Here is a 22,682-nt window from a genome sequence, read left to right as displayed (position 1 = left end):
TATACTGTGTTTCTGTAGAATAAGCTGCTTTTATAACCATAAAATAGTTCTTGAGGAGTGGATTGTTTCAGACGGAGCACTACTGACGGCCTAGGTGTAAAATGCACGCTCCAACACTGCCAACCATGTAGTAAAACTCCTGTAATGTACAGAAATCTTTATTTGACAAATATAAGAAAATATCTTTATTTTCTTTTGTAAATTGTGCAAAACATTTAGACAAAATTGTGACTCTCTAAGGTTACGTTCAGACTGCAGGGTTTAATGCTCAAATTGGATTTTTCTGTGATATGTGATATCTTGTGTTATTCCATCTTGAACTGTTGATGAAGGTACATGATTTTTCCAAAAAATGTATTTAAAATGATAAAAATTTGCTTGGAAGGACTGACATATTTTATAGAAATAGTTTCCTTTCATTTTGAAGTAATATTAAAGTATTTGGAAGAAAAAAGTTGACAAATTATGTAAAATCATGCACCTTCTACTTGTTTGCACAGTTTTCTCTCCGTTACTTTTCCCTCCGTTATCATGACCTTTCTTAATAAAAAAATCTCATGACTCAAAAAGTCAGAGGTTTTTCAACCTAATCTTGTACCATATGGTAGAAAACTATATGAAGCAAATATTCAAACCAGTTTGTTAAGAATATATAAGTGAGAACCAAGAGTTATCACTGTTTGTATTTATTGCCCAAAAAGTGCTGCATATTTCATTCCCTCCGTTACCGACATGAGTTTTTAAATTTTTTGTCAACAACTTGAAAGAATATCACAGGTTTAACTTTACCCTGTTGGAGTGTAACTCTTTCCTACATTCTGATACTTTACTTATTTCAATAGTCCCTCTAGTTTCTGAATAAGAGCTATTTGAATGTCAAAAATCTGCCCCCGTTTCCCTCCGTTACCACTTGACCAGACCCTTATGTAAAACAACTGTGGTAGGACTCCATAAGCTTTTTAAACTTCATCCTCCTCCTTTTGAGGACCAGGTCCCAAATATGTTCATGTACATATCTTTATTTTAGTTATTGTTTTTGAATTTGGTTGTACCTGGCTCAAACAAATAAATAAATGAAATGAAATGAAAAAAATGAATGTGGATGAAGTGCTGTTGTACCAGTCTCCACCAGCAGAGGGAGGCATGTGTCCACTGTTTCCTGCTCAGACTTCAGAGTGAGACCTACAAGAACAGTATATATTAATAATTCACTTAATGATTTTAGAAATAACGATATTTTTAAGTCATATTTCTTAACATACACATGATTTTGAAAGAAATTAGAATAACTTAGAGGAACTATATGTTTGATTTAGATTAAAAATTTCTGTGTCCCCAGATGTGATATAAACATGTTCAAATCAAATATAGCTTTTACTGAGAACTATTGTAATTCTTAATTACAAAAACACTGGTCTTGATGTCCCAGATATGTATGGTGTTTTCATTTTCCAAACAATCAGATCCAGTCAAAAAGCAGAATGAGCCTCACATGAGTCTCTTATTTGTGTTGCCAGTTTCAAAGCTGAAATCCAGCTGGTTTAAACCTAAAATGCCTCTCTCTGATCTGAATGATCAACTACATAGCCAGTGCAGCCTCTCGTTTTGATTAGTTTTGGTTTGAGTTTGATCATGAGTCATGAGTGTGATTTGGACATGAGGCCTCAGGGACAGTTTTTCATAAGCTCTGGCCTTTACTGTGAGATTTGGATTGTCTAGATCAGAGGTGCTCACACTTTTTCAGCATGTGAGCTACTTACAAAATGACCAAGTCAAAATGATCTACCTAATACAAAGCCAAGCAAACTGCACTGAAACACTCTGTGCCCCTTTTTTGGACTCTCACCCACAGTTTGAGAACCCCTTGTTTAAGAGAACTTCCTCTGGCACTTTACACAAAACTGTGAAAAAAGTGAAGGAAGATTTTTAAACCTAAAGTTAAAGTTAAAGTTCCAAACTGGAGTTGCATTCTTTTCTGGTTTTGCAGTGATATTTACAAGCCTCTGCACGTTTACCAAACCAAACGCACATATCGTGACAAACACAGATGCATTTGTGCACTTTTGTTAGACAAACTTCAGCCAAATGTGGCAGTAGGTCTGTTCTGTAGATCCGCTCTATGCTGTAGACCTGCTTTGTGCCAACACTGGAACACAAATTTAGACTCGTTTTTTCTTCACGTTTGGTCTTGTTCTTCTAATCAGCCGCACTGTGGGAGGGGCTTGTGTTCACTGTACGCAGGAAGGAGCGAGAGCGTGAAAAGGCGAGGGGCGGCGTGCTGACGTGAGGCAGATGGACAGGTAGGATGTTTTAGGAAGTTTAACCTGCCCTGTGACGCACGCTGGTACACGAGGGCACACGCTGTCGCAGACGAGCCGTGCATAGGGAGCGTGTGTGTTTGTGATGCGCCGTAGAGTCTCTGCGGGTTTCAAATGAGCGCACAGGCTGCACTGAGACGCCCCACACGCTCCTGCACCCGCTACAAGTTTATTACCAACAGCAGCGGCCGTAATGAAATATGATCACACTTGTTGAGCGTCAGACCTCGAGTGAGAGACAAGTCCAAATGCGATCGAGTCCGAGACGAGACACGCCGATCTACCCACACGACCTTGGTGATCGACTGGTAGATTGGGATCAATGTATTGGGCGCCCCTGATCTAGAGTGAAGATCGGGGTAAAAAAGGAAGACACCTGGTTTGCGAGAGAAAAAAAATTGGCGGTTTGTTCTTTCGAACCAGTGATTTCTGTTGGTGTTTGCATTTTGGAGTGGTCACTTTAGAACATTCTACTATAGTAATACATGTAGAAACCCCCCTGCGTGTCACTGCAAAGTATCTATAACATTAAACCAAGAGTGAGAAATCTTAAGTTTTTACCCAAAATTTTTATTGAATTCTCTAGAAAGTTTTAAACTACAGTACGTGCTTCGTCCTGGTTTAATGATTCGAGGTTTAATTCTGGTTTGTTTTTTCCTGGGATCCAGAACGCACTTCAACAAAACTTCATCTGTATCAAAAGAAATATGTCTGCTCATGAGGAAAAAAGAAAGGAAAAAACATCACAGGGAAAGGAAAAATCAATGAGCAAAGCACTAAAGTCTGTTCATCTGAAGTTTCACGAAGGCCAGAATCATCACTGAACAGCGAAGTAACAGCAACGAGACTGACTCAGGTAATGACGAGAGGGATCCGGGCTTGATACCTCAAACTTAGACACTGAAGATGAAGAATTTGATGGATTTGTGGAAGAGGAATGAACTGAAAAAGTGAGTTGATCGTTTTGTGTTTAATGAGTTATAACCGAATGATATTCCCGAGTTTTTGTGAATGAGTTGAATAAAGTTTAACTTATCTGACTGTTTTGTTTCATTTATAATCCAAAAAATACGGTACTACCATTTAATACTGAAAATCACATTCTATCCTGGTACCAAAATCGATATCGAGTCTATTTCTCAGTACTGAAAGTGATATTTTTGTATCGTAACAACACTACATCAACATTACTTTCTTTTTTTCTTTTTTTTTTAGGAGAGTATGACATCCATTTATTCCAAAAGTTGGTCATTAAAAAAAAAAAAAAAAAGAAAAACTCACTTCAGTATATTTATTCGTGATGAACTTATCTCTATTTGATTTGAAATCACTTTTCAAATCGAGCTGAACCTTCTAAATTTCCTCTGTAATTCACACATCGTTTTTGCAGTGGCGACATTCCTTCAGAGTTGACTTGGTTTGTTCTTGAGCTCAGAACGGCTCAGAACGGCTCGGTCTGCCTCTCCTCTGCTTATCCAAGCACACAGGCAAATCCTCTGATCACGGCGCACTCTAATCCTGCTCCAAACTTTGGACGCAAGTGTCAGATTCTTTCTTTCTTCTTCTCATCAGTTGTTCAGTCGTGTGTACATCTTGTCGTCCTCCGGGGGAAATTTGGGCTGAATGTTTGACCCTTAACGTGACCAAAAGTAAACCCAACATGGCATATTTTTCAGTTCTCATTGTTTTTAGTGCCAGGTGATGTGACGCACTTTGGGACTCACGCTTTTGCTCTGGGGCAAGTATTTTCCAGTCAAATCAGGAACTTTTGATATCACAATTGTACAGCTCTGTCTTTGTGGGAACACACTGTATGTTCAGTCATTCTCAAACTTAGACAAGAGAAAGAACATGAACTCCATATAACTGCAAAAGTACAATTCTTAATTATTTATTTAACAATAATTAATAGTAAATAATTCCTTATTTTTGTCTAATTCTGGTTCCTCTGACAAAATAAGAACTGTACTTTACTTTACTACCTGTAAAGCAGTGACCCCCAACCGTTTTCGCGCCATGGGCCGGTTTTATATCCAACAATATTTCACGGACCGAAGGGGGTTGGTGGGGGTCCGCACAGCATGGTTAAGTCCTGGCTAAATCCTGTTTTAGTCCTGTTTTAGTTCTGGTTTAAACCTGTTTTAGACTTCGAGGATTAACTTTTCGTCGTCCATCATTAACCTTTCCTTGGATGCAGAGCGCGTTGTTTACGTCGTTGTCTTGACTTTGGTTAAATTATTTTGAAAGGGCATCATAAGTTTATTTTGGCACCGCGTGTTTATTTCCTGTCTTTCCCCTGCTAAAAACTGAAAAATTAGAAGTCCAACCTCTTTCGAGCAGCGCGTCAGCGTCAGATGCTCGTTGGACGCGCGTATGACTCTGTCCGTGTACATTGTCAGACCGGTTAAAATGGAGTTCTAAAACTGCTCATGTGCTGTGCTGCTGCGCTTACGCGCCGTTGCACTTTGGTTTGAATTGGGGGTAAGTTTGTCTTGCCTTCAGTGGCCTCTGCAATTTAAAGTAGTTGGTTGTCACCAACTACTTTGTGACTCCCCCTTTCCCCTATAGTCTCCAGACTTCACCCATCGTCCTCCCTCACCCTCTCAAGTTTAGCAGCTCTATCTGAAATTTGACTGTTGGATGAGTTTAGGGTTTCGTCCCACTTAAAGTTCAAAACAAGAGTAAGTTTAAACAACACAAATAAAGCATAAAATTTGTCCTTAAAACCTCCTCCAGTTATAATCTGTTTCTCAGCGTTTGTCCACTGCCCACACCACTTTTCTCCCGGAACTTTTGCAGCTGTTTAAGCGTCTCCTGGAGTCGTCAAGGCCCTTTAAACCTGTTTGTGTTGCATTTAGGACACGAGCCAAGGCTACGGCAGTGAGCGCGCTCTGTAGTCAGCTTTACCGAGGAAACTGGGCCATCATTATCAACCCCAACTACTTCTTTAGCACGCAGCGAAACACAACATAATTGAAAGACTTGATTTAAATATTCAGCTTGTGCTAAATCAGTGGAGCTGTGCATAAAGTAATCGCTGGAGTTGTGTTTACGGAGGCGTTTTGAGCGTGCGTAAAGTGTCAGCCTCCGTGTGATTTATTGTGTTAATATTTTGTTCTGGAGTAAAGGATGGATACTGTCTGCTGCCAGATTTGCCTTTTGAAAATCCGTGTGCGTGTGCTTAAGTCGGGCCTTATCCGAGCAGAACCTCTTAAACCGATGTGCACTGGTGGACGGGAGGCTGCACAAGAGTCTGAGGTTTAACACGTGCACTTTAAAGGAACTGCGTGTCAGATTTTGATTTAAATTTGACCTATTCTGTAAAACCGACCAAGTTATAATAGTTTCCCTTCACCAGTTACTCACCTGAAGTTGTATTTGGAATGATTCATGTTTGAGTAATCTTTAATCGCTTATTTTCAAGACGACATATTGACCTTTTTTCACAGCTTTCACACCAGCTTCATAAATCTGCCCCATCACTAAATCTTCATCCAACAAGGTCGACAAAACATAAACATGAAGAATAAACTTCAACGATAAAAACAAACTTCAGAATATTGTTAAAACCTGCTCGAAAATCACAGGGGTCAAATTGAGGGAGCTGCGTTCTTTGTGGGAGGAGCAGGTGCTGAGCAAAACCAAATGTCTCCTGGCTCAGCCCGTCCATCCTCTGGCTCCTGGTTTTATCCTGATGCCTTCAGTGTGTCGGTTTTATGCTCTGATACGAAAGACCAACCGGTTCTCTAATTCTTTTGTGCCCTGTGCTATTAAGTTGTTAAATTCTATGGGTACAGTTTTATGAAAGTTTTGCACTGTAAGTTGTAGTTTATTATTGAGTTCCACTGTAATGGACTGACACACTTTGTGTTTGGGTGTGTGAGAAGTGAAAACTGCTCTGAGATGCTGCTAATGAATTGCCTTATGAGATCAATAAAGTTTTCTGAATCTGAATCTGAATTTATCCACAATTGTTATGACCCAGCTCTGCTAAGGACAGGAGGAGTAACAAAATAACCAAGATGGTAAAGTGGTAAAACTAAAGTTGTGATTTATTTAAAGGAATTGTAAAGGTAAAGCTAACAAAAGATGATATTTCCAATTAACAAAAAGACGCTCTAAACAGAGTATCAAAAATGCATGTAACTAAAAGTAGGCTAACAAAAACAGTATTCAAAATGACAATTAACAGAAACACAAAACCAGTCTCTAATCAAAAGGACTGCTAGTGTCTCAACCAAGTTAAACAGCACAGCACAAGAGACACAGCAGGTGGCATACAGTCCACAGACAGAACAGCAGCCGTGAGTAGCACGGGGCGGGTCCTTTTATACGGCTGGTGCTGCAGGTGTAGGTCCAGGACTGGCCACGTGTTACAGCTTTCCACCAATCAGCAGGAGGGGATCCAGGTGCCATCTTAAATACACGCATCAAGAATCTCGGACTTCCGGTCATTGCGCAATGCATACTGGGAAGGATTTTCCGAAAAAGGGAGCATCAAACCTCCGTGTTTGATTTCCCACTGGGATGTGTCTATTGACAAAGCCGGTATTTTCAAGTCTTTTGAACCATATCACTTTTGTTTCTGGTTCTGATATTGTCATGTTTTAGTTTTGGGATTCGGACATCGTAATTGTGTGGTTGTTGGATCCTAACAGCGGAAAATGGCTCGAGAAATTTGTTTGCGAACTCCATAGATGCAAAAGGGAATCAGATGTGTGTGACTGCAAACCTCCGTTCAAACTGTTTCTCTTCCCAACAGAATTGAAAAATAGTGAAAGGCGAAGGCGATGGACAGAATTGATCCACAGGAAGGATGAAAAAGGAAACATTTGACTGCCTAAATCATCCCGAGTTTGCTGCCAACTAAAATATGATAATATCAGAACCTACTTTAGACCTGGTTTTAGACCTGGTTTAGACCTAGTTTAGACCTGGTTTTAGACCTGGTTTTAGACCTGGTTTAGACCTGGTTTTAGACCTGGTTTTAGACCTGGTTTAGACCTGGTTTTAGACCTGGTTTTAGACCTGGTTTAGTGTCCGGCAATGAGTGGATTTACGGAAAAGAAAAAGGGGGGGGGATATCGCCCAAAATGAAAAACAAGAAAATACCGCAGTGTAATCCACTTATTATTTTTATATATATTTATATATTTACTTTATATTTACTTTACTTTATATATTTATTATATATATTTACTATGTATCCACAAAGTAACTGTAATCCAATTACCACTCACTGAAACAGTAACTGTAACTGAATACAGTTACTCATAATTTGTACTCTGATTACGTAACTCTGGTACATGTAATCTGTTACTCCCCAACACTGGTTTTAAATGACTTGACTTGGACTTGAACAATAAAGACGATGATTTGGACCTGAAAAATCACGACTACAACTCCAAATAGAGAAACCTGAATGTTCGAGAACCTCATCTTCCTATTGCAGGATAGGGTCGCTGCCTTGGTAGAGGTCTGTGCTCCCTGGTGCTTTGAGTTAATAACACGTGTGGGTGATTTAACACGTGAACAAGGCCGATCTGTAATTATGTCCTAATGATACGGAAACGAACAAGCTACAATCCATACTGTGTCAAGGTGATGCATGGAGCTCATGTTAATGCACTGACTTATTAACGAGGAACATTGTGCAGCTTCAACCAGAACACCAGAAATCTCAAAGTTCGAACATGGACCGGAAGATACTTTTAGTGTGTTCTATCTACACGGAGAAATCAGATGACTACCGTATTTTTTGGACTATAACGGCACACTTAAAATCTTTTAATTTTCTCAAAAATCGATGGTGCACCTTATGTATTAATTCTGGTTGTGTTTACTGATCTCGAACAGATTTTATGTGGTACACAGCGCTCAAAAATCAGTCAAAATGTTTTAGTACAACCTTGGTAAACTACAAAGCCACACCGCTTGATGGATTGACGGAGCGTTACGGCTACTGTGGTCAGGAGCTTCACTTAGTCGTGTCCTTTAGTCCGACAGAAGTGCACAAGGAATGATCAGTTTTTTTCAGCTCTTATAGTTTATGCAAATGAGTCATGTGGTTTTAAGTTTTGTTTATGTAATCTGTAAACAAATGTGCACAAAGTTGCATTAAACATATTATTACTCAGTGTATATTTGAGTCGTCCTCGTAGGAAATAAAAAAAACAAACTTAAATTATCCACCCACATTCACATTCATAAAACACATTCACCAAGACAACGGAGGGAGACAACGCCGGGCAAATTACGCCACGATCTGCCGATGGATCGTGGACGCTTCGGCTAAGGTTCAGTCTCAAGTGTCGTCCGTTTGTTTCACTTAATGCGGCTTATAATCCCGTGCAATTTATAGTCCGAAAAATACGGTAATTGAGAAGAGGCTGATAAGAGGTTAGAAAATGGAATAGAAAAATATTTGAACAATAATACAGACAGGTACAGACACTGGAAGACTGAACTAAGTACTTTTATTGGCAGCATGAATCGGGTCAAATGTAAGTCTGTTTCAAACCTAGGTAGGGCATCTGGTGTAAAATGAAAAACAAAGTGTAGATGCTGAAGTCTAAAAAAGCATATTGCATGAATGTTGAGGATGGTTATTGTTGGTTCAAAACTATATTCGATAGACTTGAGTATTTAGATCAGAAAAGCTGCAATTAAAGTCACAGTATGAAACTTTTTACCCAAAGAATAGACTAAAAAAGGCAGTTTTTTTAATGTTGGTTGTGGTTATTGCATAGAAAAAACATGATTCCTCACAGTGCTGCTCTTGCAGGCTTGCATCCCCACAGACCTGACTCTTACTTGGCCTGGAGGAGGACCAGCCTTATTCAGCGTGTTCTGTTCAACCATTGACCCTAAAGCTGGTGGTTCAAACCCCGCTTGCACCAGTTCCATAGTGCATTTTTCACATAGAGCAGACATGCCAAACTCAGGCCTGGGGGACAAATTTGGCCCACGATATAATTATATTTGCCCCGTAAGATCGTATCAAATATGTATTAGAGCTGCCCACCGGCTACAGATAAATAATAATAAATAATAGTCTATTTAAAATTTTGAGTAACATGTTAAGAGTAAAATGCATAATAAGTGCTTAATTACATCTTTGTTAGTATTTATAAAGTACTTTTAATGTTTTGTTTTGTTTTAATATTAACCATTAACTATTTTCTTCCCATTAGAGTAGTGGAGATTATATGATATGTTTTTGGTCCTGGTTTTAGTCCTGGTTTTAGTCCTAGTTTAAACCTGGTTTAGTCCTGGTTTTAGTCCTAGTTTAGTCCTAGTTTAGTCCTGGTTTAGTCCTGGTTTAGTCCTGGTTTAGTCCTGGTTTTAGTCTTAGTTTAAACCTGGTTTAGTCCTGGTTTTAGTCCTGGTTTAGACCTGGTTTTAGTCTTAGTTCGTGTGAGAGAAAGTGTGTATGTGCCTGTTCTGGTGGAGTGTGTGTGCAGGGCTGTTGTCTGGCTCCTTTCACCAGTGACACAGAAGTAAATGACAAACTTGCACATCATGAACGAGCAGCAGACTGAATGAAATCAAACTGTGACAATGCGTTAGATATACACCATATTATGTTTTATTAGCAAATAGTATCATCTCTGTGCAGTTTCACGAGCTGTATAAATGTATAAATGTATAAATCTTGAGTGTAACTTTCCCGGCCGAGCTCACACAGCTGCACAGACCTGAGTTATGGAGATCTCTTAACATTCTGAATCAGTTTTCTGGGGCTTCAATTTACATTTCTAATATTATTCAAGTGCAAGTATGAATAGTATTTTAATAACTTTGCACATTCGATAACTCTGTATTCAAGACGACGATTGAATTTCAAATAAGTACTTTTATCTTGTCTGCTTTAGGTGGGACGGCGTGAATCCCAGCGAGAAGCATGTAAAACAGAAGAGTGGAGAAAAGCCCAAACTGTACTCGAGTAAGAGAAATGTTACTTGAAAACAGTGGGTAACTTTTAAAACTGTACTTCTCAGAGTACTTTTATATCATCATTTTACTCCTTCTTGAGTAACAGTTTTATTGACGTAACAGTACTCTTACTTGTGTAAAAGTTGTGGTTCCTCTTCCCACCGTGAGTAAGTCTAAAGTGACAAAAGATTTACGTGACGATATGAAATGATTTACATTTGTGTTTCTTGCAGCTCTCCTTTAGGCTTTAGGTTGGCCTTTTTTTTTTTTTTACATATATGACTGTTTCCCACGGCGATTTTCCTACTATCTGATATTCTTTTTTTTAATGGTAAATGGTCACATTTTTCTATAGCGCTTTTCCACCTTCGAGGAACTCAACGCGCTTTACAACAAGGAACCACTCACCCATTCACACACCAGTGTACACAGACGCTGTGGGCAAGGTGGGTTAACCCTCTCCAGGCAGGCGTTGCAGATTTGCAACAGCTAAATTCCAATTACCTACTTACTCTAAATCCATATTTTATGAGCTTTTTTTACTCAGGAGCCTTTTCTCCCATCCATACTGATAAATGTGGGCGATGCAGACTGTACAAGAATGGCTACACACACAACGGCCAGAAGTGCAAAATACTTTTTTTGTTTAAGGACAAAAAAGTCAGGATTGTATATTACTACCCCATATTATAATTTTCCCCAAATATCAGATTTTTCCTGATACTAAAAATTAATTTGAGCCTAAGAGGGTTAAGTGTCTTGCCCAAGGACACAATGACAGCATTCATCTGTGGGAGCTGGAATCACACCAGCCAACCTGTGGGTCAGTGGATCTGACCACTCAACCTGTGATGTTTATGTCGAGAGCTGGATTCAAACCGCCAACCTTCAGATCAGTGGGCTGAATGCCTCCCGCTACTGCCGTCCCGCTGCACTGCCGTCCCGCTGCACTGCCGTCCCGCTGCACTGCCGTCCCGCTGCACTGCCGTCCCGCTGTACTGCCGTTAATATTGTATTTTCATGTTTTTTTTTAAGTGCATTCATAAACTATTTTTACAACAGGATAATTCCACACCTAATCTCTTTGGCAAATGTACTTGTAGGACACAGGACACAGTTACAGGAACAGAGTTCTGTGCTGTAGACTCCTCTGTCCCACTGTAACGTACATTCAGATTAGTTTTTGCTTTGCATTTGGTCTTGCTCTTCTAATCAGTGCACTTTTGGAGAAATGTATTTAATAAAATCAGAGACTAGGAACTGACATTTGATTTTGAAAGACAAGTTATATTAATAACACTAGAAGAGAGAACAACAGACTGTTAACGTCACATATGAACAGTTCTTCAGATAAACTATAACATAAACAACAGAACAGAACAAGTTTAACAAACTCTCCATCTCACTCCAAATCACTAAATCCATTCAATTCTTCATCCTCGGTGTCACTTCTGAACAACTCAGCCTGGACCTCCGGAGGTAAACGGAGCGCCGTCAACGGGAGATGGGGGACTCCGCGCGGTGTACGGGGGGTGGGGGGGAACGAGTCAACCCACCCCCTGTACGCGGGCTCAGTTATTTCGATGTTGGCGGCGTACAGGGTGGGGGAGGGACTCCGCGCAGCTGGGAGATTTCCTCCCACAGTCTGGAAGTGGATCGTTTGCACTCACACTAGACTCATGTACTGCGCTTGAATGTTTGGTCTTATTCACATGAGCACATCCTTAAGAAACTCCGGTTTGTCACAGACTACATCCTGGTGCGCCTCTGCTACGCTCCCTGTCACAGTCCAGAGTCAATCAAAATGTGCTCAACCCTATAACTTATTAGTAAAACAACGCAAAATAGTATTTCACGTTATAATTTCAGGTCACACACATTATTACACGTCACAACACTTGGAAAATAAAGACATTTGTCGTCTATGACCATGATATAGACGGAGACGGGGTGTTAACGTAGCAGCGTTTGGCTCCGTCTAATTCCTGGTCATCGTCAGTACTGAAATGAATTGAACAGAAAATAAATGCTTATTTTTGACGGTGATGCTTGAAAGTTACTCCTTCTTACAATATAAATATCCATTTGGAACCATTTTGAAATTGGGAGTGTCCGCTTTTTCTCTTCAGAGGCTAAGAAAACACCGTGTCACACAGCTTAAACTCAACAAAACGCTTGATTTGATTACTCAACTATTGTAAATCATTTTAACTCTTTGAGGAAACTTTAAGATATTTAGGTCTAACACTCCTGAATTCTATATAGGCGTCTTGTTGTAGTGCCAGGAATATTTATTTTAGGTGCACACTCGTCTACGGAAGCCCTGAGCCGCTTGATCCGACAAGTAGACGTCAATGTGTAAACAGCGGCGTGGCGGGAAACCAAACTTTAGACCACTGCAAACTGTTTAGAATGAACTAATCTGTTTGTCACATTTTGAAGAGTAACTCTTAGGTTCAGTATCTGCTGTGGCTGATCGACCATGTTCACATCAGCCCCACAGCAAATAACTCACATTTCTCCAAAACCTCCAAACATCAGTCATTTTCAGTGTTGGGAAGGTGACTTTTAAAATGTAATTCCCCTACAGATTACAGATTACACACCCCAAAATGTAGTTTGTAACGTAATCCATTAAGGTACTTAAGAGTGAGTAATGTAATCTGAATACTTTGGATTACTTGATTTGCTGTAGAGAAGCAAAGACGAGGAAATCTTCACATAAGAAGTTTTGTCTGATAAAAGAAAATAAAAAGCCCAGACTTTACTTCACCGTATTAAAAATATTATTGATAGAAGAGGAGGAGACATGGTCCACGCAGCATGGTTTAGTCCTGTTAAACCTGGTTTAGACCTGGTTTAGACCTGGTTTAGACCTGGTTTTAGACCTAGTTTAGACCTGGTTTTAGACCTGGTTTAGACCTGGTTTAGACCTGGTTTTAGACCTGGTTTAGACCTGGTTTTAGACCTGTTTAGACCTGGTTTAGACCTGGTTTAGACCTAGTTTAGACTGGTTTAGACCTGGTTTAGACCTGGTTTAGACCTGGTTTAGACCTGGTTTAGACCTGGTTTAGACCTAGTTTAGACCTGGTTTAGACCTGTTTTAGACCTGGTTTAGACCTGGTTTAGACCTGGTTTTAGACCTGGTTTTAGACCTAGTTTAGACCTGGTTTTAGACCTGGTTTTAGACCTGGTTTAGACCTGGTTTTAGACCTGGTTTTAGACCTGGTTTAGACCTGGTTTAGACCTGGTTTTAGACCTAGTTTAGACCTGTTTTAGACCTGGTTTTAGACCTGGTTTAGACCTGGTTTTAGACCTGGTTAAGTGTCCAGCAATGAGTGGATTTATGGAAAAAAAAGGGGGGGGTATAGCCCAAAATGTGAAAACAGGAAAATACCGCAGTGTAATCCACTTATTGCAACAAAGTAACTGTAATCCAATTACCACTCACTGAAACAGTAACTGTAACTGAATACAGTTACTCATAATTTGTACTCTGATTACGTAACTCTGGTACATGTAATCTGTTACTCCCCAACATTGGTCATTTTTAAAACACTTAACCATCATTAAAGCCCCATTGTGTAACTTTTTAGCCAAAAAAAACCCCCACAACTTTAGTTTTTTGTGTTTTATTGCACTGGAAAAACTAGAGTAAAAAAGCAGGTGTGTTTACTGTGAGTGGGTTTGCATCTATAAGCCTCATCCTGCTTGTTTCCATGGCAATGCTGTTGCTTTGGCTCTAATATTCCACAGTATGGCATGAAACGATGAAACGTATCTATCTCCATGGAGAATTGTCTAAAGTGTGTGTTTTTTTTAACTCATGCAGGTGACGTTCCCCCTCCAGAAACGTTACACAGTTTTGCTTTAATAATACATATTCTTTTGCATTAAACCACAGGTGCTTTGCCGGATCTGCTGTTGTTGCGTCACATTAGACTTTCACATTAGATTTTCCTTCAAAATGTGTGTGTTGTTTTTTTCGTTGCCTCCAGAAATCCTCTCTCTCCTCGCACCAGGTGTAACGTTACATCAGTGGCCACTCCGAGAACTCACGGTTAAAACCACAGCCCTGCAGCTTTAGTCTCACTTCACTTCAAAACCCTTCCACACACAAACAAACGCACACACACACACTCCTCATCCCCGCGCACGCTGCAGTAATCGCATTTGACCCGGGATTGTGCTGAATACACGTTTGACCCTTTCTACATCAAATAGAATTACGAAAACGCGAAGCAAGATCGACTGGACGGCTGCCATTTCGTAACAACCATCAGTAGTTACAAAAAATGTTGGCCTTAAAAGAGAATTTAAAGGAGATTTGAGCCGTGTTATAATACTGTTCCCTCATCAAATACAGAACTGGAGTTGTGTTTTGTTTCATTCACTCTGTTACACTTTTCTTCAGATAGACGTAGTTATTGGAATGTATGAAATCATTACAGAATTTTTGCAGTGGAATTATTATACCGTATTTTTCAGGCTATAAGTCACACTTTTTTTTCATGGTTTGGGCGTTTCCTGCGATTTATGTATTTAAATGTTGACAGTGAAGCGGTGAGAGGTTCTAGTCTTGTGTGTGAGTCTCTGCTGCTCCTGTTCCTCCTGTACCACTGTCACTTGGCTCTACTGCGCATGTCTCCTGCAGAAAGAGCCTCTGTCCTGTCTGTGTCATGTCAGTCGATCGCACCGTTACTTCTGCACCACTGAACAATTTAACATTTAAACAAACTTATAAAGACGACTGAGAAGACTGAACACAAATGCCCCCAAAAATAAAATCAGATTTTGCAGATTACAAACTGCAAATCGTGAAATTTGCAGCTGAAAACTGTAATCGAGCAGCAGAAAGAAAGTTTGGAGTGAGAGAGAAACTTGTGACACCAGGAGGATGCACCATGAAACTTTCCTGAAGTCACTGGATGGATGGACAAAGCCTGGACTTCAGTGACACCGAAACCATCCTGTCGGGATTCAGAAAAACCTGAATAATTCTAACTGGAACTGATGCTGAGTCTCTGTTTACCTCCGGAGGTCGTGGAGTCGCTCAGAAGTGACACCAAGGATGAAGAATTGAATGGATTTAGTGATTTGGAGTGAGATGGAGAGTTTGTTAAACTTGTTCTGTTCTGTTGTTTATGTTATAGTTTATCTGAAGAACTGTTCATATGTGACGTTAACAGTCTGTTGTTCTCTCTTCTATTGTTTTTACTAGAACTTGACTTTCAACGTGAAATGTCGGTTTCTCATCTTTGATTTTATAAAATAAATTTACCCCAAAAAGTGCGACTTATATATGTTTTTTTTCTTCTTCATTATGCATATTTTGGCTGGTGTGACTTATACTCCATAGCGACCTATAGTCCGAAAAATACAGTACTTGACTCACGAGTAACAGACATAGGAGACCATGTTTAGAGGCCATTAAAACTCATTTAAAAAACATACGTCCTTATAGGCGAGTTTCACTGTTGACAAAAGCGCGCATTGCATGCTGGGAATTATTTTGGTCGGCGGCAAGAAACACTAATTCAACATGACGGACGGAGCGAGAAAGAATAACGTAAAGGGTATTGATCCCGGTTATTTATCCACTCTAACGGCAGACGACCCAAGAAAACGATTTGACCAGAAATTGGTCATAAGCATCGACGGACGCCAAATCCCCTTTTCAACCCCGACAAAAGGTGGACCAAACCACATTTCTGGTCAGAATCGCCAACTACCTGGACAAATATTCACTTCAGCGATATCCACAATGACTTGGTGGAAACTCGTGGGCCATTCACAGCAGAAAAGATGAAAACCTCCAAGAGTCTCCATGTGTTGTTGAACTTGTTGGAGTCCACGGTTTGTTAGGATCTTCTACGTTTGCTCTGCGAATGTTTGAAAGCCGTTTAATTCACCGTTAGCGGTTCTTTTCACTCAGAAAACGAAAAAGACATTTTCCTTCTTCCGTGCTTCTATTTGTGCATCCGATAATGCAGCAGGAATTTAACATTATCGGGGATAAATACACGAGGTTACGCACTGTGTTTGACGCTATCGTGTTTCTTGCCTCCGACCAAAATATTTCCCAGCAGCAACGCGGGCTTTTAATAACAATGACGTCAGCTGAAACTCACCTATATGTCCACTTAAAAGATGTGGTATTAATGTTTTATGCATTGCCACTTTACACTTAACACTTCATTATCGGAAACTGCAGGAAAATGTGTGTCTCTGCATTTGACTCAGATCCTTCAGTGTCGCTGGGGCCTCTCATCAGGAGCAGTGGGACCAGCTCCAGATCTTGAGTTAGTCTTGGTCAGGATCTTAGCTGGAGGACGTGACCTAATGATGGAGGAAACTGGAGCGCCCGAAGGAAACCCAGACACCGAGAGAACGTGCAAACTCCACACAGAAAGACCCACGTGACCCGGGAGTCAAAACTGGAACTTTCTTGCTGTGAGGCGTGAGTAGGAACACAGGCAAGCTCAGTTTTTGTTGTTTTTTGTTGTTTTTTTTTACAGTGTGGAGGGATTTCTGGTGAGGCTTACAAACATTGTCAAGATAAGGACGCAGATTGAAGGACATATTGTCTTGGTTTGAGTCAGTGGTAGTTCTAAATCAGGCTGAAACAATAGCTGTGAGGAGGCTGGTGGGTGGAGAGGAGAGCGATGCCTGAGACGTTTGAAAGAAAAGCCAAATTCCAAAGGGTTTTCTCAGAGCGAGTGAGAGATTCTGATGCAAACTGGAGCTAACAGGTTTTACCCACAAGCCTGTTTCTCCGGTGGTGGTACAGTAAAGACACACTTAAATTTATTACTCTGCTGTGGAGGCAACAGGCTCATACGTGTCCACAAAGTCTGTTCAAATGAAACTTTACAAATAGAGTCTGACCTACATAGACTCTACAGAAATATGGAATTTGACACAGAGCTTTGACTTCACATTTCCCCCACAGATCCTCTGAAGTTCTTACCTGGAAAGAGCAGAATGAGTTTAGTCCCCTTTCTCTGCAAATACACGTTACCCATGGGTCTTCCATATTGGCCAAACCCTATTTTTTATCACTGGTGCCCAAATAAAGCACATGATGTTCCCAGTGACCTGCCACCACAGACTGTATGAAGCGGACTGAGTGAGTGTGCCGTGACCTGTAGTGTTCAGCTCCAACCAAATGAAGCCCATCGAGGTGAGCGCTCATGGTCTGGCAGGGGGGCAGGTGCTTAACACTGTCTGTCAGACCTGTTGCCAACACTAGTGGGGGCTTCCTCGGGAAAAGAAGGCGCCTCATTGGTCTGTGATTAATGTTCATATGTTGATTTAGGACAAAATAGTGAAATAAAAACACTGATATCACCTATAGCGGGTTAAAATGACATTTTTAAGACCAAATTCAGGAGCTTGACTGTACCAGCAACAGAGAGAGAGCAACGGAGTCGATGGAGCCAGTTCATCTGTGCTTATTTCCTGTTTGTCCAGACCTGCTTAGCTTCTGAGAAATGCTGAGATCAGGTTTTGACAAGGATTTTTCACCACAATATGAGTGTAAAATCCCTCAGTCATCCAGGTAGAATCCATGACAAAGGAGAAATTCAATTAGTCAACTGGACAAAAGTTTATTTAGGTCGAAAACCTTTCGCAGCTCAACCAATCTGCTTCTTCAGTTTGTTTACAGTTTCTGTTAGTTAGATACAGATGAATAAGACTAGCCAACAAACAGAAACTGTAAACAAGTAAGTGTGTTAGTTTCAGAGAAGTTTCAGTATAATTAGCTCCTCCCTTTAGGAAGGTATAAGGAAGTGTCCACCAGCGTCTGACCAGAACTGAAGAAGCAGCTTGGATGAGCTGTGAAACGTTTTTGACCTAAATGAACGTTTGTCCAATTGACAAATTCAATTTCTCCTTTGCCATTTATCTGAAATGATTAATTATTGACATTTTGTGTTAACATACAACCATGTAACACTTCCCTTTACTTTGTGACACATTAGTGTGTTAAGAAAGAGCACACAGAGAATAAAGCAGCGCAAACAAATGTTGGTATCTAATGTCAGCACCAAATATGTCGATGAATTGTATCTATATGAACCGTTACTGATACTGAAACCGTTACAAAGTGCACCTCTGAAATGAAATTAAATACTGAAGCGTGTGTAAAATCCCAGTCATGCAGGTAGAATTGACAAATTTAATTTCTCCTTTACCACAATATGTCTCATGTTAAAATAATTTATAATTCAAAATATAAACCAAGCAAATAGATTAAGAAGTATTTATTAAAGTTTTTACAAATTTGCAAGCTGAAAAATTCAGTGTTAAATCATTATTCAGACATTTTCAAATCACTTTATGTTCCATAGTTTAAGGAGATGTTCAGGATTATTACTTCATATGAATACATTCACAACACTGGGCCATGTGCTTACTCAGCTTCCTGATTTGAGGGATACAGCACCAGCATCAGGTGTAGATTTGATTTTGAGTGGGTAGAGTGACTAAAATTAAGTATCATTTTATTTGTATTCATGTAATTAACAGCAAAATGCTCTGTGTGTAACCAGAACTGTTTTACAATTGAAGACATGTGGATTATTCCAAGGACGTTAAAATCATTTGCGAGCTGACGATGATTTCAGGCACTTATCAAGCCACAACGGTAAAGTCTGCCAAAGTCCTGTTACATTCTTCTGTACATCTTGATCTCTGTATGATTTGTTATTTCAGGTTGTGCATGTTCCCCCGTTCCCTCTGATCAGCCAGTGTGACCATCGGTGACTCTGCGGTGGATGTGGGGTGAGCTACACAGTGTCTGCCTGGTGTTCAAAAAGAGTTGGTATCAGATCATGAATATAGTCAAACATTCACAGTATTGTCAGTTGATTACGAGCACACAGATCACTCCAGACAAAGTCCATATGACAAAGCTTTACAAAACATCAGGTTATAACAAAGAAAAACTGGCATTACGACTTAAGTATGTACAGCAGAACTCTAAAGAACCTGATTCAACGCACATCCGGGAAAAGTCACTCCCTCAGTTTAAGGCAAAGTCTCTCTGCACAGGTCTAATGTATGAAGTGCAGACTGGAGATCTGTACATGTATGTACATGTGTGTACTTCTGTGTACATGTGTGTACATGTGTGTACATGTGTCTGAGGACATGCTGAGGGGTCATGGGGCTGAGGAGCTGCTTATGGAAAAGAACAACCTACAGACACAGAACAGAGGAGAGGTCAGACCTGTAACAGCGCCCGAGGTCAGACATGCACTGTGCAGCTCCGCTCTGGTGGCTGCAGGACTCCTGACTAATTAAAAGTAACGAGAAGAGCTCAGACTACAGGCGGTGCAGTCTGGCGCTGCCCACAGAGGCGCTGCAGAGCTCTGGATTCTGTCTGTTGGAAGCCTGTTGCAGCTTTTTGACTTCATACGCTTCAAAGGCAGTGACCACAGCAGCACAGTGGGGCTCTGAGAGTCACACCACAAATAAACTTCTCCCCATCGCAGTTGGACCTCTGGAGTCTGAGCGAGGTGTTACATTAAACCAGAGGAACAGTGGTCTGCTCTCCTGCCTCCATAAGGAGCAGTGTCTCCCCATGTTTTCATGCATTTTCTCTTCACCCATCGACTAAACACATGCATGTGTGAAATGTTTACAATGTGAATCCACTGAACATTTCCAGAAACCCCTTGCCTGAAGTTAGTGAGAGGCTGAGCAGATGACAACTTTCTAAAGTACAGTGGAACAGTTTGGAGCTGCACTTCTAAATATTACTTATACATGCACTTCGCTGATTCGGTGCAGATATGACTCAGGCCTTTGTGAGTCATCCAAAGGTCACTAGCAGAGCCAGTGAATCCACACACTTTAATATTAGGAGCAATATGCCACTTCTGAAGAGCGCTCGCAGCTGTCAGCCAAAACCTTTCAAGGAGGTAATTACATCTACGTCTCTAAAAAGAAACTTTATGGACATAGAATAAAATAACAAACTGAACATTTGTGAATTCAAACCAGCACAGCCTGGAGTTGTATGGAATCTGATGGACTGTAAATGCATTGTTTATGAGTTCATATTGATTTCACGTGAAGAATATTTGAAAAAGAAACCAGTAAATGTAATATTCTGGAGACCATGAAACTGCCAACTGTCTTCTGTACATCTTCACCTAAAAGTACAATTCCAGTTTGTATTAATAAGAACATGTTTAAAAGCTCCAAAAGTCTGAGAGAAGTCCATCATCTGAAGTTTCTCAGATGTTAAAGTCATGTTCATAGATGTAGCCCTCTGCCCCATAAGTGGAATCTTCTGTGATGTCTGCAGAATCTCCTGATGTCCATCACGAAGTCTGTAAACCTCCCTGGCAAAGTCTGCCATTTGGATTTACATTTCAAATAAGGAACCGACACCACCGCACGGAGGTCCTACGACGTGGTGTAGACGATGTCAAAGATGGTGACCGCTGCACTGAGGTTCAGCATAGACGATGTCCAGTGTATGATGCAGATGATGACCAGTGTTGAGACCCTCAGTGGTGTTGAAAATAACGACTAAAGCCAAACAGAGGCTGAGTTCTTAGAGATGAAGTTAGAGTATGGACATGTCCTACAAAAATGGTGGAGATGAAGACTAGCGCTATAGAAATGGTTTTAAGATGAACAAAGAGGATGAGCACTGTGTATGTGTAGTAGAGAGTGGTCCAGATGAAAACAAGCGATGGCGATGAGTGGAGTAGATGACCACTTCATCTGCAGTGGTACAGATGAAGACAAAGAGGATGATAAGTGCGCTCAGCTCCTACAGAGTGGACCAGACGAAGAGCAGAACTATAGAGTGGTGAAGATGTAGACAAAGATGATCACTGTTTTGGGGTAGTACAGGAATGCAGATGGAGACCTACTGTGATGCAGAAGAAGATGTAGGTGTAGAAGATCGCTGTTTTTGGTGTAGTACAGCAGTGGAGAAGACCAGTGCTACAAAGTGGTGCAGAGGACGATGTAGACTACAGGATGTTATAGATGAACATGATCTTGGCGTCATACAGTGGTGCAGATGAAGATCAGTGCTACAAAGTTGTGCAAATGAAGGTGTAGATGAAGAAGACCACTGTTTTTTGGTTTAATACAGTGGCGCAGATGAAGACCAGTGCTTCAAAGTGGTGGAAATGAAGATGCAGATGAAGAAGACCACTGCTGTTTTGTTTAATACAGTGGTGCAGATGAAGACCAGTGCTACAAACTTGCCCAAATGAAGATGTTGACAGAGAAGACCCCTGTTTTTGGTTTAGTACAGCGGTGCAGATGAAGACCAGTGCTTCAGAGTGGTGCAGATGAAGCCCTGTGCTATACAAACGTGCAGAAATGAAGATGTAGACGGAGAAGACCACTGCTTTTGAGGTAGAACAGTGGAGCAGATGAAGACCAGTGCTACAGAATGGCCGACTACAGCATGGCGTAGATGAAGAGCGGACTACAGGGTGGTGTAGATGTAGACGAAGATGATGACCAGCAGGTTGAGGATGGTCCCGATGATGCCTAACATGGCCAGGATGCTCTCCTCCTTGCTCTCCTTGTCTGAGCTTCCTCGTTCCTCATCACTGTAGACGGTGTTGACCATTGTCCCTGGGAAAGGCTGCCGCTTACTTCTCGCACCAGTCTGAGGAAACAACACAAGAAACTACGGTCAGGCATTTTTAAAGGACAAATATGGTGCTTTATTTGTACCGTCACTGGCCTTATACGTACACATGCTCTTGAGAACCTTTGCTTTGTGCATTGTTTTAGAACTTAGGTCCTGTATTGTGCAAATTTGACTCCTTTGAGCTTTAAGAGTTTCAGGCGAGGATTATGGACAGGTGAAGACTTTTAGAGTTTTAAGTTTTAAATTATAATGTTCCCTCCTCACAAACATTCCTGGAGTTGTTTTGTTTCATTCACACATGTTTGAGTAACACTTTATTATTTCTCTACAAAGCTCAAAATGCTCTGTTCCACCTTGTGATGTCATGAAATTGTAGTTTTCAAGTTCCTAAAGTTTTTATCTTTTGTTTCGTTGAGATCGGCAATTCCAGGTCTGAAATGATCCAAATGATTCTAGTGAAGGTGTATGGAGTTTAAAAACACAATGGAGCACTTCCTGTATTATCACATGTCATCACAAGGTGGAACAAACCACGTTCAGACCGCGGCGTCAGGGCGTGGAGATTAAATGTAATGTCTATAGTGGCCATCCTGCGCTTCGGTCGCCATCGGTTAATGCAGTGTGTCGAAAAGTTCCGCTTTTTCAGCTCAGGCGTCAGGAGCTGTGCACATCCACTTTTGCCCTTTGAGGCACCGCAACAACCAATCAGGGGCTACTGTCCAGAGACGTAGTGATGTCATTGTCTGGAAGAAGGAGAAGATTCAGGAGCCAGTGATAAAGCTGGCCAAACTCGG

General features: G+C 40.8%; 1 protein-coding gene across 1 annotated transcript; it reads right to left on the bottom strand.

The window, feature by feature from the left end:
- Positions 1-21,717: 21,717 nt before the first annotated feature.
- Positions 21,718-21,864, bottom strand: LOC129409216 (protein TUNAR-like). Its single transcript, XM_055154626.1, has one exon. The coding sequence runs from the start codon at positions 21,862-21,864 to the stop codon at positions 21,718-21,720; it is 147 nt and encodes a 48-aa protein (XP_055010601.1).
- Positions 21,865-22,682: the final 818 nt, after the last annotated feature.

The sequence above is a fragment of the Boleophthalmus pectinirostris genome, unplaced genomic scaffold (genome assembly GCF_026225935.1).
Source record: "Boleophthalmus pectinirostris isolate CB_2022bp ecotype Guang Dong unplaced genomic scaffold, ASM2622593v1 HiC_scaffold_10, whole genome shotgun sequence".
Lineage (NCBI taxonomy): Eukaryota > Metazoa > Chordata > Actinopteri > Gobiiformes > Gobiidae > Boleophthalmus > Boleophthalmus pectinirostris.
This window is presented reverse-complemented; position numbering and strand designations above follow the sequence as displayed.

What these genes read in the sequence shown, in the direction of transcription:
- LOC129409216 (XM_055154626.1), bottom strand. Translation starts at nt 21,864, where the DNA reads ATGGTCAACACCGTCTACAGTGATGAGGAACGAGGAAGCTCAGACAAG.